The 15,075-nt window shown below is 47.6% G+C and overlaps 2 protein-coding genes across 2 annotated transcripts; both read right to left on the bottom strand.

Annotated features, from left to right (window-relative positions):
* Window positions 1–582: 582 nt before the first annotated feature.
* Window positions 583–4,215, bottom strand: LOC101762602 (cysteine-rich receptor-like protein kinase 3). The gene is made up of 9 exons (XM_022826679.1): window positions 4,008–4,215; window positions 3,752–3,901; window positions 3,521–3,657; window positions 3,188–3,398; window positions 2,594–2,796; window positions 1,559–1,596; window positions 1,328–1,478; window positions 814–1,020; window positions 583–600 (listed from the first exon to the last, which is right to left on the bottom strand). The coding sequence occupies exons 1-9, from the start codon at window positions 4,213–4,215 to the stop codon at window positions 583–585; spliced, it is 1,323 nt and encodes a 440-aa protein (XP_022682414.1).
* Window positions 4,216–6,096: 1,881 nt separating this feature from the next.
* Window positions 6,097–12,411, bottom strand: LOC101781767 (cysteine-rich receptor-like protein kinase 2). Its single transcript, XM_004968897.4, has 7 exons — window positions 11,271–12,411; window positions 10,343–10,471; window positions 10,128–10,264; window positions 9,816–10,026; window positions 9,044–9,278; window positions 8,778–8,928; window positions 6,097–6,688 (listed from the first exon to the last, which is right to left on the bottom strand). The coding sequence occupies exons 1-7, from the start codon at window positions 12,085–12,087 to the stop codon at window positions 6,362–6,364; spliced, it is 2,007 nt and encodes a 668-aa protein (XP_004968954.1). The 5' UTR covers window positions 12,088–12,411; the 3' UTR covers window positions 6,097–6,361.
* Window positions 12,412–15,075: the final 2,664 nt, after the last annotated feature.

Here is a 15,075-nt window from a genome sequence, read left to right as displayed (position 1 = left end):
TGAGGAAGGAGGCGAGGAGGGGCAGCGCGGCCCTCCCGTGGAGGCAGGCGGGGAGGAGCGGCGCCGGCGCATCCCGTCGTTGATGGAGGCGGGGAGGGTAGGGGACGGAGCAAGTCCCGCCAACAGAGGGAGGTGGGGAAGGGCGGGGTGGCTCGCGGTCCTGCCCTTTCGCTCATGTCATGGCGCCGGCCGTGAGGAAGATGAGGAGGTGCGCCGGCTATGAGGAAGAGGAGGTGGCGGAGGCCACGACGGCAAGAAAGAGGAAGTGGAGGCTGCAATGGTGAAGAAGAGGAGGAGGGTGTGAGCGGCTGCGCTATTTTGATAAAGGGGTCAGTTCCGAGCCGATTCATCTCAATATGGAGGGGGAAGGTTCGATTTTGAGGAAGCATTGTTTTAGTTCCGGCTGAATTTTACAGTATTGGCTCTAATACCAATTCTCAATTTCAGGAACATCAAAATCAATTCTGAGGCGAAGACCGACATCCAAACGGGATGTAAGAGAATTTTCGTCGTTGAAAGTGGACACGTACAGTTCAGTGTACATCCAAACGGCATGAAGAGGCAAAACGAACAGTTTCAACGTCACTGCATGTCTGCAGTCTGCACCTCGGATAGGGAAAATGTCCATTCAGATTCAGAACACTGTAAAAGGACTCCAGGCCCAGCGATCATCTACCAGTGAACTCGTAATACAATCCGGAGACTTCATCGGAGGCCGAGTTGCCAGGCAACAGCGTGGATGCTTCATTGCTGCCGCCGCCACCTACTACAGCGACGTCGACCTCGAAGAAGGGCGGGTCGCCCAGGACGAACTCCGCGCCGCCACGCGCTCCGTCCCTGTCCCTCAGGCAGCTCCACCACTCTCGACATGGCCGGCCACTTGTCGGGGTTCGCCTGTGTGCACAGCAGCCCGACCTGGACGACGCGCGTTGTTTCTTCGAAGGCAGAGGCACCCACCTGCCGCTGCAGTCTCGCGTCAACGATCTTCTCCATAGCGTTAGCCTTGTAACTTTGCCAAACCTGCAACAATCCACAAGAGTAGTATCGTGCTTGCTGATTCAAAACTGATTTCGGTAATGTAAACTTTCATATCAATGCCAGAATGTCAGATAGGTGCGTGTTGTTCTCTCTTCTAGTCATTTGTGCATTTTTCAGTTGTTTAGTGATCATACTATATATAGTAAATAATATCTCAAAAATGTAAAGGTTACTACTTTAGCTGTTCAGCATTTGCTTTGATGCTGGAAAAATCCAGACTTTTGCCAAACACAGATCTGATTAGCCAAATCCATGCTTCCATGTTCAGAGAATCAGAGATGGCTCAAACCTCTGCTAAAAGTGAATGACCAGAGTGAGACCCCGTCAATGCACAGCACCGCTTCCCGGTGACGACCTCGATAACCAGCACGCCGAAGCTGTACACATCCACCTTCTCGGTAAGGTGTCCGTGCACAACATATTCGGGAGCCATGTAACCGCTGCAAATTGGACCATCTCACTTGCTGTATAACTGAGTGAAGAGAACATAACAGAAGATAAGCAGGCTGGTAGTACTTACACTGTCCCAGCGATTCCTGTCGTGAGATGAGTTCTGTCCTGTCGGATATATAAGCACTTTTAGTTTTAATTTAATCCAAAAATAAATCATGAATATGATGAACAGATAGCAGATTAAACTAGACATGTCTACGCAAGATCTAGACAAGTCTATCATTGCAAATAGAATCACACATTCTACCATACTATCCAGTACTATCAGACTGCAACGTATCATAATAGCTAGTATGGAAGACATAATTTGAGATAAGAGATCGTACGTTTCTTTCTTGATGAAGACCGGCTCCTGGACGACTACCGGGTACAGCAGGCGATGACGATTAGCAGCCTGACGTTGTTCGCGACGGCGAATGACGCCCGAGTGACGAAGAGGTAGACGAGCCGTGGTGAAGGAGTCGACGAAGAACTTGACGAAGCGGAGGAAGCGATCGAGCAGTCGCGCAGAGCGCTTCCCAAAAACCTTATTCGCCCTCTCCCGGTGTAGGATCGCTGAAGACAACGGTTCCGGAGACCTGCTCTCCCAATCACCGGTGCACGCCGACAATCGGGATGGAGTAGACTACGGTGGCGGCGCGGCAGCGAGAGGAGGCAAAAACCCTAGCTCGAATAGATCTGTTTTTGGTAGAGGCCGGTAGGTCGCATATATAGGAGAGCCCACGATTCTCACGTCGCGATCGTGATCTAAACCGGTGACCAAGTAACCAAAAAATAAAACGGCAAACTAAAGGAAGTCACACCCCCGCAAGGCGAGGGGCCGGATTTCGGCGGACCATTCATGCAAGTGCCACGCACGCCCACACCCTTCGCCCCACCCCACCCGGCAAGGCATGCGAGTGCAGGCATGTGGAGCTCTCCTTCTCTCCCCACACACATAACTTGGAGGAATGGAGACAACTTCCATATTTAACTTAGTCATCCCTCCCCTCCACTAGCAATGTGGGACTAAAGACTTGCATCACTTCACCTCTTGCCCACATGGGCCTTTGAGATTTATTTGAAATTCTGAAATTACCATGGGCTAGGCTATTATTTCAACACTGTCACCGCAGAGAACTCGAGCAAGCCCAAAGTCTGTGATTTTTGGCTTGAGCTTTTGGTCCAACAGGATGTTGCTGGCTTTGATGTCCCGGTGAATGATCCGAGTTTCTGACTCTTCGTGGAGGTAGCATAGACCCTCTGCTATGCCACAAATAATATCAAACCTTTGTTTACAATCCAAACGACTGTTCTGGTCATCAGCTGCACATATAGAATAAGAACGGTACTTCAGTTCAATGTGGTGATGATTTATATCACCATATAAATCATATATGAAGCTCCATAAAGGAAACCAGAAGAGCATTGCAAGTCGCAAAACTCGTTTATCCTCATAAAATCCTGTATTAAGCCACTATCAGTATGTAACAATGTGTGTGGGTCAACGCAAAAGGAGACGATTGTGCTGACTGGTATGGTATAAATTCATTATCTTCTTGAATAAATGAAAAGCTTCATTTCGGACCCAGAACAGTTCCTCCATATCATGCTTAAATTATGCTGCGTGGAACTTCTAATTCAACAGGAAATCAAAGTCCATGCAGGAAAAGTATACGTGAGCACGAAACTAGAATAAAATGAGCTTTATATTTACCGAATATGAACAGATCTAAGCTCCTGTGGAAGTGGTATTCATATACCAAGAAGCTTTCTGGGCCATCCACACTGCATCCAAGCAATTTCACCAAATTTTTGTGACGTACTTGGCTTATGACATCAACTTCATTGAAGAACTGATCGATACACTGCTTTGTGTTCAGGAACAATCTCTTTGCAGCAACTTCATTCCCTCCAGGAAGAACAGCCTGTATGCAAATAATTACAACCTCTGAGTGACAGGTCCTTTGCAATATTGCAGATCAACATCTTTGTACCCCCCAAAAAAAGTGTAAGCCTAAAATGCATTGTTTTACTTCCATGTATGCACCTTGTACACAGTACCGTTGCTGCCTTGCCGTATCTTGTTTGCTAAACTGAACGAACATGTTGCTTTCTTTAAATCCTTATAACTGAAATTGAGACTTGATTGAGAAATCCTTGCAGGAAGGTCAGAGCCATAGAAACCTGCAGTTTCTCAAGTATTAAAAGCAATTGGAGCAAATATAAAGCAGATCCAGCCAGGAGTAAACGAAGTTTAGGACGAGCCTGCAATACTAACCTCTCAATGATGTTTCTCTTGCCTGATGAGCTTTCTTCTTCTGCCATGCCAATACTGAGATGATAAGTACAAGAGTGACACCAACGGAGGAACTCAGGACTGTCCAAAGAACAACCCGTTTCTTTGAGCTGAACCTTGACGCAGAATCCTCTGAGTTCCAAAAAGGTGCTGTCGAAATATCTTATGAAGCAGCCAGTAAAGAGTCCACGGCCTTCCTCCACCGGTGCACAGTTGGCCACCGATGCTGCAGCGGCACTGAGGCAGGCTGCACAGCTCGAAGTGTTCAGGTTCTCCCAGCACTGAGCAAGTGCATAAGCTGCAACTTTTGGTGATCTAGAGACTGAACTGACTGCAAATCCTTTGTTTCTCTTGACCTGGAAAGCTTGGGCGCCCTTAAAGGTAAAATTTTTCACTTGGCTTGCGGTGCGAAGCAGGATTTGGACAGCAGACCGGCGCGGCGCCATCGCCACGGCCTACAGGGCCCAGCGTCTTGCAAGCTATGTGATCAGGAACTGGAAACTGCCAACCACCTCTTCGTTTCCTGCAGCTACACCAAGCAAATTCGGCACGCCATTGCTGCAGCATTGGGGACGCCCATTCAGTTACCATCGAACATCACGGAGATGCTTGACTGGTGGTTGCGGCTTCGTAGCGGGCTCAACGCGCTCAAGCAGAAAGGGGTCGACTCGGTGGTCATGCTGGTCACCTGGTGTCGGGAAAGAGAGGAACAGTAGGATCTTCGACGGTCATCCGGGCCGTAGTGAAAGCGACTTGCTGCACACCATCTTGCAAGAAGGGCAGCTCTGGATGATGGCAGGAGCTAAGTACATGGCGGCATTGGGGTGGCCTGAGGCGGCGGCACCGGCTACGGGAAGGATCATCGCGAACAACTAGGCTTTGTTAGCACGCCTCAGAGTGCCGGTTGTATCTGTAATCGTATAGTCCTCTTAGGGATTGTAGCCCGTGTGCGTGTGCCCGGTTAGGCCCGCGTTGTAAACAAAACTCAATGTTTTCTTCTTAATACAAATATGCGCAGCTCTCCTGCGTGTTCTCGAAAAATTTGTTGCTCTTGACAGCCAAGTAAGTCGCATTACTTAACACATCATTCACAGATGAACTAAAACCCTGCTGGTCTGAGCTGTGCTTACTGGAGGAGCACACACTTGTATCCAACGAGTCCATGACCTCATCGAAGAAAGAGTAATTTGCATACCTCATGAAGCAGCCATCAAGATATATGCGGCCTCCAATTTCAGGATAGCATTTTGGTAGAAGAGACCTTATTTCTGAGTAGCAGAGCGTGCAGTCGACCTTTTGTTGAGATCTTCAAGACATTGCACGAGCGCATAGAACGTAATAGGATCTTGCCCAACGGAAGTTACCCCCCCATCCCTTTTGCTCAAGATCCGAGTTCAGGTTTTCTAAGGCAACGACAAAGTTGTTGGCCCAAACTGCTTCAGGACCGTCATCTCGGGTTTTGTTACAGAATTCACGAACCACAGTTGCCCGAGGGTCAGCCAGCGTAGTGGATGTTGTCCAGGAGGACAAACAAGCAATCATGACAAGAGCAACAAAAAAAAGAACAGCAACATCTCATTGTGGAGCCACTGAACCACTCTATTTCTTGCTTATCTTAGAATTTCATGGCGAAAATTGGAAACGATAGATGCTTTCAGCAAGCACCACTTTGCACTAAACCAAATCTTCACAATCTGTGGTGCATACAAGTAAGAACTTAAAGCTTTGAGAGCTCATAGAATAAAATCAAGCCTACAAAGAAACAAAGAATGAGGTACTGATACTCTTAGCTGAACATTGAGGGTAGATAGGAAGCTTAAGGGCACAAGAAAGGATACCTTATGCTGCCCGTCCTCCACTGAGTTCCTGCAAATCTTCGTGAGATATTTGGGTTACATTTTCTTTCCCCCCATTTTTTAGAGAGAGATTGTGATACATTGCTGACAAAGAGAGGAAGCAATTTCACATTCGCTTGACTTCAGCACACTTTTAATGAATCGAGAAGAACCCTAATAGCATTTTCAATCTTGCAGACAACTATCTGGAATAACAATCAGCATACATGTTCCAACTAGTCAATGAAACCTTACCGTGAATGAGACTGTCAGCCAATTTGAACGTGACACCTCATTTATTTCAGTTGACATTGTACTCAGTCAAAGGAATGCTTTGAACATCAATTAACTATGTGTAAAATCATTTATCCATTTTGACCAGTACAGTTTTCCAGCCATCAAATTTGAAAACTAGTAGCATGATGATGTTTCATTGAATTTTCTGAACAAGACAAGTTCTAAGTTGTTTGTTACTTCTATTCTTCACATTCCTCAAATCAAACACACCTTAAGATTGTCAAATGAATGTAAACTGCAAAAGTAACATGACCTCACTTGTATTTATGTACATTTGTGGTGGGACAAAATATTATGTACAATTGTGGTGGTGCCATCCATTCTAGCACTCTTTATGATTTATAGGCTGCTGGATTTTTTCAAAAGATCTACCTGCTAATATGATCACTTTACATCACGCAGAACTGTACAAAATCTTAAATATATTCCTCTTAGGAACTAAAGAAACACATTGCTGAGATTATCTGCCACTTAAGTAAGATCGAGACGAGCCTGACAGTGAAGGAGCAGAATTTGTGGACAACAATCGTGAATGCTCCCCTTCTTTGATGTTCTCAACAGCCTCAACATCCAGAAATGGAGGATCACTCAACACAATCTCCAAATCATTCCTGTGGTTTCTCAGCAACTCCACCACCTTCCCCATTGTAGGCCTGTCATCAGGATTTGCTTGGGTGCATAGCAGTCCAATCTGCAGTATATGCATGGCCTCATCCCTGATAGTGTCTTCATAGATGCTTCGATCAACAATCATCTCAACTGTGTTGTCCTTGTAGTGTTTCCACACCTTAAATTTAAAAATTTATTCAAATTAAACATGTTATATGATAGTAGCTTAGTGGCTGACTGGAACTTGGCATGGTCAGGTATAAAACTGTAAAAGGTCTACGGTACCATGTGACATGCTACATTGGCGTGCAGTTTTGTACTTAGAGTACATACACCCATGCAACAAATCATGAATTCATGATCATGTTACCATTGACTAAAATTAAGCACCATATTCTCTGGACAACAGGTTATGTCATCAAGAAATCTTTGCAATTTCTCAGCAACTCTGTGTAATTAATTTTCGTGTCATGCTTCTGGTCACTTACAGATTGCATTGCATCTACTACCATTTCCTAGTTGTATAAGGATTTACTGGGGCTTCAGACAATGTTATTGAGTTGATCACTTTGTCTTGAAGAGTGGTTTGTTTCTAAGGTTAACTACATCTGTATGCCTCTTTCCTTTGACAGAGATGCAAATTTGCATGCTTCGAGCAAAGTGCACTTTAATCTGGAAATTCATGTTTGGAACTTCCTTCTGAAAATGGTTCCTAAGATGCAGAACAATCAAATGATTTAAGCCTAACAACTAGGCCCAATGGTGTTTTTTGTTTTTCTACTGAAAAAACATCAATCAACATTTTTGAATCCAAAGTTTGAAATACTGGGTGCGCATTTCGCGCACCATGCCACCAGCACACAAGCTACATCATCGTGCTCTGAGCAGTGGCGGAGCCAAGGAGGGGCTGGCAGGGGTCATGCCCCCCCCCCCCCCCAGTTACCACCAGGACAAAAAGCTACATTATTCGGCTAGTCCCTTTCAGTAACTCAAAAGAGGGGGTGGGAGGGGGGAAGGGACATGGACCCCCCCCCCCCCCAGTTACTCTCTGGACCCAACTTCGTGCTAAGCTTCTGAAACACATTAAAAGCCCCTCTTTACTCCCCTTTGACATTCTTGGTGAGATTTGGTGGGGATTTAAGGAGGGATTTAAGGGAGAGCAACAGAGAGTGCTAGTGAGTTGATTTCCCATCCCTTGAGCACATTGTTCTTTGTCAAGCCGGTGATTTCGCGTTTGTTACTCTTGGAGCTTCAAGCTCCTAGCCAGCTAGACGTTGCTCGTGGAGCATCCAAGCTTGTGGCTGCCTACGGAAAGTTTGTATTACCCCGACGATTGAGTAAGTGACTCTAGCTCGATCTTTGTGGTCGCTAGAGTGAGGAAAGTGGCTTAGGTGTGAAAAACCCACCCTTTGTGGGTTCTTCAACGGAGACGTAGGCTTCAAGTGTGGAGCTGAACTCCGGTAAACAAATCCTTGTGTCTCTTGTCCTTGTTGTTCTTCATTTCGTTCATATTCAAGCATAGAACATATTTCTAGGGTTTGTGCTCGATCTACTTTTCTAGAAGGTTGCTAGCTGTTTCATCTTGTCTCCAAGGCTTAGTGACCTTATTGCTTAACCTATTTTCAGCAATTTACTTTTGGTCAAGCATTTCATAGAGGTATAGTGCAATCTCGCTAATCTCCGGAGAATCCGTAGATTTCTCCGGAAATTCCGCAAGTTGAGGAATTTCCGGAACAATCTCCAGAAACTTCGGAAGTTTCTAATAAACTTGTTCGAAGTTGTTGAAAATTTTCAGGTTCAACTATTCACCCCCCCTCTAGTCGACATCCTAGATCCTTTCATATATGCCCAGCAGCAGAGCTAGGATTTTATTACACCAAGGGATGGATTCATGTACCTGAGACTAGATTCTACAATTCTTCGAACTTATCTTCAAATTTAATGAAGTTTTATAGGTCTTTTAGAGCTTCACCTAGGGCAATAGCCCTAGTTGCCATAGGTGCAGCTCCGCCACTGTACATGCCACAATGCCATTATCAAGATGCTAAGCTCAACTCTTTTGTCCATATCATTACTATCCTTTTTTCCCCTAATCATTAGATTTTGAAAGAATTTCAACCTATTCTATGAAATTAAACAGACTATTAGATTGATTATTGGCTCTGTTTCGGGAACAAACAGACCCAGTGTCCAGCATATGATTACAGAACTATCAGAACAGAAATCAAGCAATTTCAATAGTGAGGTCAGTAAGATCAGTGTAGTACCTTTGTTAACAAAACCTGTCCTCCATGTGAACCATTTGAACTGCTACATCTTTTCCCTGTTACAATCTCGAGAACAAGGACACCATAGCTGAAGACATCAGCCTTCTCTGTCAGATGACCATGTACTATGTATTCAGGAGCCATGTAGCCTCTGCACGAAACTTATTTTGTGAGTTTAAAATCTCAAAGTGCACTATTGGCATTTGATATTTGAAATGAATAATTCCATGAGATCCGTGGATGTAAATATGGAGAAAGGATCTTACAGAGTCCCAGCAACACCAGTAGTAAGATGAGTAACATCTTCTCCAAAAGCTCTTGCAAGGCCAAAATCTGTTATTTTGGGCTTCAACTTATCGTCCAATAGAATATTACTAGCTTTGATATCTCGGTGGATAATCCGTGTTTCTGACTCCTCATGGAGATAAGAAAGTCCCTCGGCAATGCCTTGAATGATATCGATTCTGAGATCCCAGGTCAAATTTCTTCTGCCACTTGTATCTGAGAGAATGATACAAGATAATTAGTTATTGCCCTTATAAATTTCTATAGAAAACTGCAAAAACTGAAGAGTGCGTTCTAAGAACATAGAACAATCAGATGAAATATTTTATATCAAAACACGAAGTAGAATATCTTAGTCGAATAGCTTCTTCAAATATGAATTATGCATGAAGAAGTATAGCTTCCATGTTAGCTAGCAATAGCTTTTGTAGCTTTTCCTGGACCTGGACCTTGCCATGGAAGTCGCAATTTAAAAGATTGGCAGGAAGAGACTTTGTGGGCAGACAAGTCAATTGTGCGTGAAATCTATTATTACATGGGAGAAAAGAATGACAAGATTCCCCTTTTTAGAACCATCCAACAGGATACTACCAGAAAACATTTTTGACCCACGAACATGAACATACTGATTGAAAAATTCTAAGCCAATGCTAATCATTTTCGATTATTTTTCGGCACTTTTTGAAGAATAGTACCCAAAAATAAATAGAAAAAACAACAATAGCAACAGACAGCACCACATCATGGCCTTACCAAACAAGAAGAGATCAAGGCTCTTGTTGAAGTAGTATTCATAAACAAGCAAACTCTCTGGACCATTCATGCTGCAGCCAAGCAACTTAACTAGATTCTTATGACGAACTTGACTTATTAAGTCGACTTCATTGAAAAACTGATCAACCCACTGCCTCGTATTTAGGAATAGTCTCTTGACAGCTACTTCCTTACCATCAAGAAGAACAGCCTACAGAGTTGGGATCAATGTGTCAAAGTTTCGGATTTCATTTTTAACCCATTGCTGGGGAAAATCATACTAAGATTTCAGTTTAGGTGAACTTTTTATACCTTGTATACAGCTCCATAGCTTCCTTGACCAAGTTTATTTGATGGATCAAAATAATTTGTTGCTTTTCTAAACTCTTCATATTTGAAATTCAAACTAGATTGTGCAATTCTCACGGAGAGTCCATCGCCATACATATCTGTAGTCCGTTGCAAACATATCAGATATGAAGAAGAAAATCCACTGAATACCAAACATTTTTAAATCTGAAACTGACCTATAAATGAGTTCCACTCGTTTTTTCTCCTGAGAATTCTTTTCTTCCATGCCAGAAAAGAAATAATGAGGACAACTGCAAAAGCACCAAGAAATGAACCTACCAATATCCAAACAACACCCTTGTTTCCTGCATATTACAGAGAGGTAATTTTCAGAGGAAAAAAAAAGAGCTAAAGCAAATGAAAGGAGCAGCATGATATTAAGGTTAGGACTTAGGAGGGAAAATGAAAGGAGCAGCATGATATTAATGTCTTTAGTCAAATCAAGAAAATGTAGAAAAAAACTAAGTAGTGACAAAATAAACAAGAAGCATTCATGGGTGAGAAACTGTCCATTTTTTCGTCATGAAAAGAAATGAGGGCTTCACGTTGGACAATGGACAGACAATTCAAGGAAAAGTAACTAGACTATTCAATACATGTGCAGTGACGTTGTGGTAACTTTGTTGGCTTTCTTTCTAGCTCAGTTTATAACCACCTAAACAATTGTTTCAACAGAGACATTGCTTAATGCCTTCAGGATACCGTTGAAAAAACCAGCAAATGCTTTGGTCAAAGCCAATCCAAAACAGGCTTGTTAGTTGCTGGTTTTGATAACATTCCCTAGTACATTCTAGTAGATGCCAATAGTGAAACGTCTTTGGTTTATTCATTCCTAAACATGCAGTCAACAAAGTGAGGTTGACTAACCATGATTTGAACAGGCATTCCTTCAATTTATTTCAACGGGACATAAAGAATAACGTGATCAGCTGCTAAATAAAGTCAAAATTGAGCAGCATCTAATTGAATTAGGCAACTCTCGGGCGTCAAAAGGTGAGGAAAGTATCCCCTAGGCAGGAGCAATTCCAAGCATACCGTAGCAGAGCAGAGCAGAGCAGCCAAACCATTGAATAATGTGTGGTGCATGGATTTGAATCGTCGTACCTGAAGAGCCCGAGCCAGCGCCCGCCGTGGCGTTGGCATTCCAGAACCGCCGCGTGGAGTAGCGGAGGTAACAGCCGGTAAAGAGCGCGCGGCCCTCCGTCGCCGGCGCGCACGCCGCCACGGCACCCGACGCGGCGCGGAGGCACTGGGCGCACGCGGTGGCGTTGAGGCTCTCCCAGCACTGCGCGAGCGCGAACGCCGTGGCGCCGCCGGACGCCGCGGACCCCGCCCCGAACCCCCGGCTCCCCGGCGCCGCCGCGTCCGCGGTGACGTTCTCCAGCGCGGCGCGCACGGCGGCCCCGAACGCCCGCGGGCCGGCGCCGCCCGTGTAGTTGCGGCCCCCCTCCGCGGCGGCGGAGGAGGAGCCGCAGACGGCGACGTCGTCGCCCGCGTCGGCGGCGGCGTCGAGGGCCTCCCCGAAGAAGGAGTAGTTGGCGTACCTCCCGAAGCAGCCGTCGAGGTAGAGCCGCCCCCCGACGCGCGGGTAGCACTTGGGGAGCAGGGAGCGGACCTCGGCGAAGCAGAGCATGCAGTCGACGGGGGAGAGGTCGCGCAGGCACTGGCCGAGGCCGAAGACGGTGTTGGGGCCCCCCGAGCCGACGGCGGAGGTGCCGAAGCCGTGCGCGCTGACGTTGGTGTTGAGGTCGTCCATGGCGGGCACGAAGTTGTCGGCCAGCGTCGAGCCGGAGACAGCCGCGCCCTCCGCGCACCGCTGCCCCGCCACGGACGTGCGCGGGTCCGCCGACGCCAAGGAGCAGAGGAGCGCGAGGAGTAGAGCGAGCAGGAGCGCGGGGCGGGGTTGGGGCGGCGCCGCCATGGCTCGACACGGGACGGAGGCGGTTGGTCGCGGACGCGGCGTGCCGGCCGGGTGTCGGGGAGTTTTTTATGGGAGGAGACGAAGGGTGTTGGATCAAAAGATGGCTGGGCTCGGGCGCGAGCGCGACCTGACCGAGATCGCTGCTGGACCGGACGGGGGCGGGGAGCCGGTCAGCCGGGGATGGGCGCGCTTCAGCGCTTGGCTGGTGGGAGTTGGACAGTTGGACACGTCGGGAGCGAGCGAGGGCGAGCTGGTGAGGTTGAGAGGGAATGCGTCCTCGCGAGCGGGGGATGTCGCGTCGCGTCGGCGTCGCGCGCGCTGGCATGGGTGTGGAGACTGGAGCGCAGCGCAAAAAAGTCTCCGGGGCGGCGAGGCGCGGTGGGGTGGATGTGATCGGTCGTATCGGCGGCGGCGCGCCGTTGCCGACCAGCGCGAGCGCGCCGGGCCAATTAATGAGCCACCACGAGTCCACGACTGCGTGCGAGAGGGGCCGAGGGCGCAGGCCCCGCTCCGCCGTGATGGCGTGAGCGCGGGTCCACCCACCGCCTCCAAGCGTGCGAGTGTGCGCCGGGGTACAAGCAGTTGCACAGTTCACGTCGCGAAAGACCAAACTGTATGGCTGGTCTCTGATCTGAATCTGATCAGGCACTTTCCATGCCAAGAATTGGTGATCGGCACAGAGATAAATCCAGTTCAAAAAACACCACCCGGCCCGCGTCGTCCCCGCTCGGGCGACTCGGGCAGCGACGGCGTGGTGTCTGTCGATGGCAGTTAAGCATGTCAGTTTAAACTGCAAGCGTATGGATCAGTTGCAGTTTTTTCCTCAGAGTATGCGTTCAAGTTTTGTCGATCTGTGGATCGAAAGCAAACTAACTAAGATTTTCTATCTAACTTAACGGATCTAATAGATATAAATGATAGAGCATATGTTGATTACATCCATAAATACATATAAGATAGCATAATCAAGGATAACAAGGGCCTATCATCTTCTAGTTGCAGATCTAGCTAATAAGCAAGCGCATCATGCATCTCATCCAAGGCAATCTTTAAACTACTACCTCCAGTCAACATTCCAAAAACCCCCACCTTACATGGAAGAAGACCATGTCACGATACCCCCTGTCAGCGCAGGTAGTTTAAGGGCGCAAACATAGATGAACATGTCTAACTATCATGAAGGATCGACATACTAGTTCTAATCACCACGATTATACCAAGCATGCTAGATAGTCTAATCCAAAACTAGAAGGTCCTTCCTTTTATCCTCTCACGCCCAACTTCGTCGCTAAGTCTTCTTCAATGTTCTGGAACCTTATTTTTTATGCATGTGGGCCTAGCACGTCGATAGCTTCGGGATGAGAATGATCTTGAATAAGTTTCCAAATCTCCACTTGATTTTCTTTGATTACCCCTCGATCCCGAAGTGATCCTCGCCATATCTTCACAAACTTAGCTCTTAAGTCATCTTGGAGGATTGCTTGCAAAAAATGAGTATCGGTGGAGACTAGCTCAGGGCGATCGGCCTGAGGAGCACCAGGCTGCCTGGGCCCTTTTTGTGCCTCCTGGTCTTCATCTTCCTTTGGTCCACTGCTCGTTCAATGCTTTATCCAAAAATGCATATTTAGCCCAATTTCCTGCGAAAACAGAATAACCTCCAAAATATCTTGCATATGCGAAAACAAGGTTATTTCAGATGCCAAGTGGTAGGTTAGTATAAGAATATGCATGAAAACACTAGTTAAATGGCACTAAAAGTGTATCAATAATAAGCGTTAACAGTGTCGCGGCTAGGGTGGCATGTGCAAGGTGTGCCGGCAATGCCATGGGGGTGTGGCGGTGACGCCTGTGCAGGGGCATGCTGGAAGCACCGAGGTGGTGGTGCGGGTGTCATCGGGCCATCGTGCGGAGGCGGAGATGGAAGAGGGAGGCGGCTAGGCGCTGGAGGAGGCTTGCACGGCGAGGAGGCTGCGCACAAGGCCCATGTGCGGAGGTCCGCACGTGGTGATAGTACAGCGGCGTGATGGCGTTGCGCGCGAGGACCGGGGTGGTGGTTGGTTGATGGCGGGGGTGTTGGCAAGGTGGTGAGTCTTGTTGATGGTTGCCATGGCGGGCAGAGAGGCTAGTGAGGCTAGTGGTGGCTGCAGGCTGAGGGATGCTAGGTGGAAGCTCTGCTCGGTGCGTCCGGTTGACAACGGCGACGTCTTGGGTGCCGCAATTCTTATTGGGGACGTTATCATGGCGCTCTCCTAGCTTCAGTTACAGGAACTCTAGGTGAAAACCTTGCCTAAGATCTCTTGGTCGGGCGGCGATGGTGCATCTAGCGTCGTTTTCCTTCTTGAAGGTGTCACCTTTGGAGCTCCCGTTCTGCCTCCCCATCCCCCTGACGACCTGGTTGTTGCTTGGTGTTGATGATGGTGGGTGGCACGCCGTATGCTCTCTCTGTTTTGCTTGGTGGTGAGCGGTCACGCATTGTGGCGGCCGTTTCGGTACTTTGCTCTTGCCATGGTGGTTTTGGCCCTTGCGATGGAGTGGTGGAGACCTAGTTGAGGACTTCGGGGGTGGATGGCTGTGGCGGTTGTTGGCAGCCAAGAAGTGGATGTTGGTGCAGCATCTAGAGGGCAAGACTTCTGCTTGGTAGTTGAGGGTGACGCTTTGAGGGGCCGTGCACCAGTGGTGACCATGAAGTTTGCATGACGCTGTCGTGGTTGGTGGTGGTTGGCAGATTTGCTTCGCTTAAAAGACCAGCGTGTTGAGGCATTGGGCGGTCCCGCAGAGCGGTGGCTGCTTCGGTACGAGGTGATCCTCCGATGGCTGCCGGTGGCCCCATGTGGCATCTCGCTTTCTTCGTCGACGCGACTGGGTTGCTTGGTACTGCAGTATACATCCTAAGCTTGGTGCACGCGGTTAGAAGTTGATATCCAGAGGCAGTTGTTCTTGCGTCGGTTTGACGGTTTGCAGCGACTTACAGTGGCTAGCCCTACTTCA

The sequence above is a fragment of the Setaria italica genome, chromosome V, assembly GCF_000263155.2.
Source record: "Setaria italica strain Yugu1 chromosome V, Setaria_italica_v2.0, whole genome shotgun sequence".
NCBI lineage: Eukaryota > Viridiplantae > Streptophyta > Magnoliopsida > Poales > Poaceae > Setaria > Setaria italica.
Note: the sequence above shows the minus strand (reverse complement) of the source record. Positions and strands in the feature narration are given on the sequence as shown.

Excerpts from the sequence above, each read along its gene's own strand:
- LOC101781767 (XM_004968897.4), bottom strand. The coding sequence starts at position 12,087 with ATGGCGGCGCCGCCCCAACCCCGCCCCGCGCTCCTGCTCGCTCTACTC. Across the intron at positions 10,027-10,127 it reads GCTATGGAGCTGTATACAAG|GCTGTTCTTCTTGATGGTAA; the intron begins GTATAAAAAGTT and ends CCAACTCTGTAG. Across the intron at positions 8,929-9,043 it reads ACTGGTGTTGCTGGGACTCT|AGGCTACATGGCTCCTGAAT; the intron begins GTAAGATCCTTT and ends AGTTTCGTGCAG.
- LOC101762602 (XM_022826679.1), bottom strand. The coding sequence starts at position 4,215 with ATGGCGCCGCGCCGGTCTGCTGTCCAAATCCTGCTTCGCACCGCAAGC. Across the intron at positions 3,902-4,007 it reads GAGCTGTGCAGCCTGCCTCA|AGGATTCTGCGTCAAGGTTC; the intron begins GTGCCGCTGCAG and ends TTTGGAACTCAG. Across the intron at positions 1,597-2,593 it reads GAGTTCTCTGCGGTGACAGT|GACAGAACTCATCTCACGAC; the intron begins GTTGAAATAATA and ends TATATCCGACAG.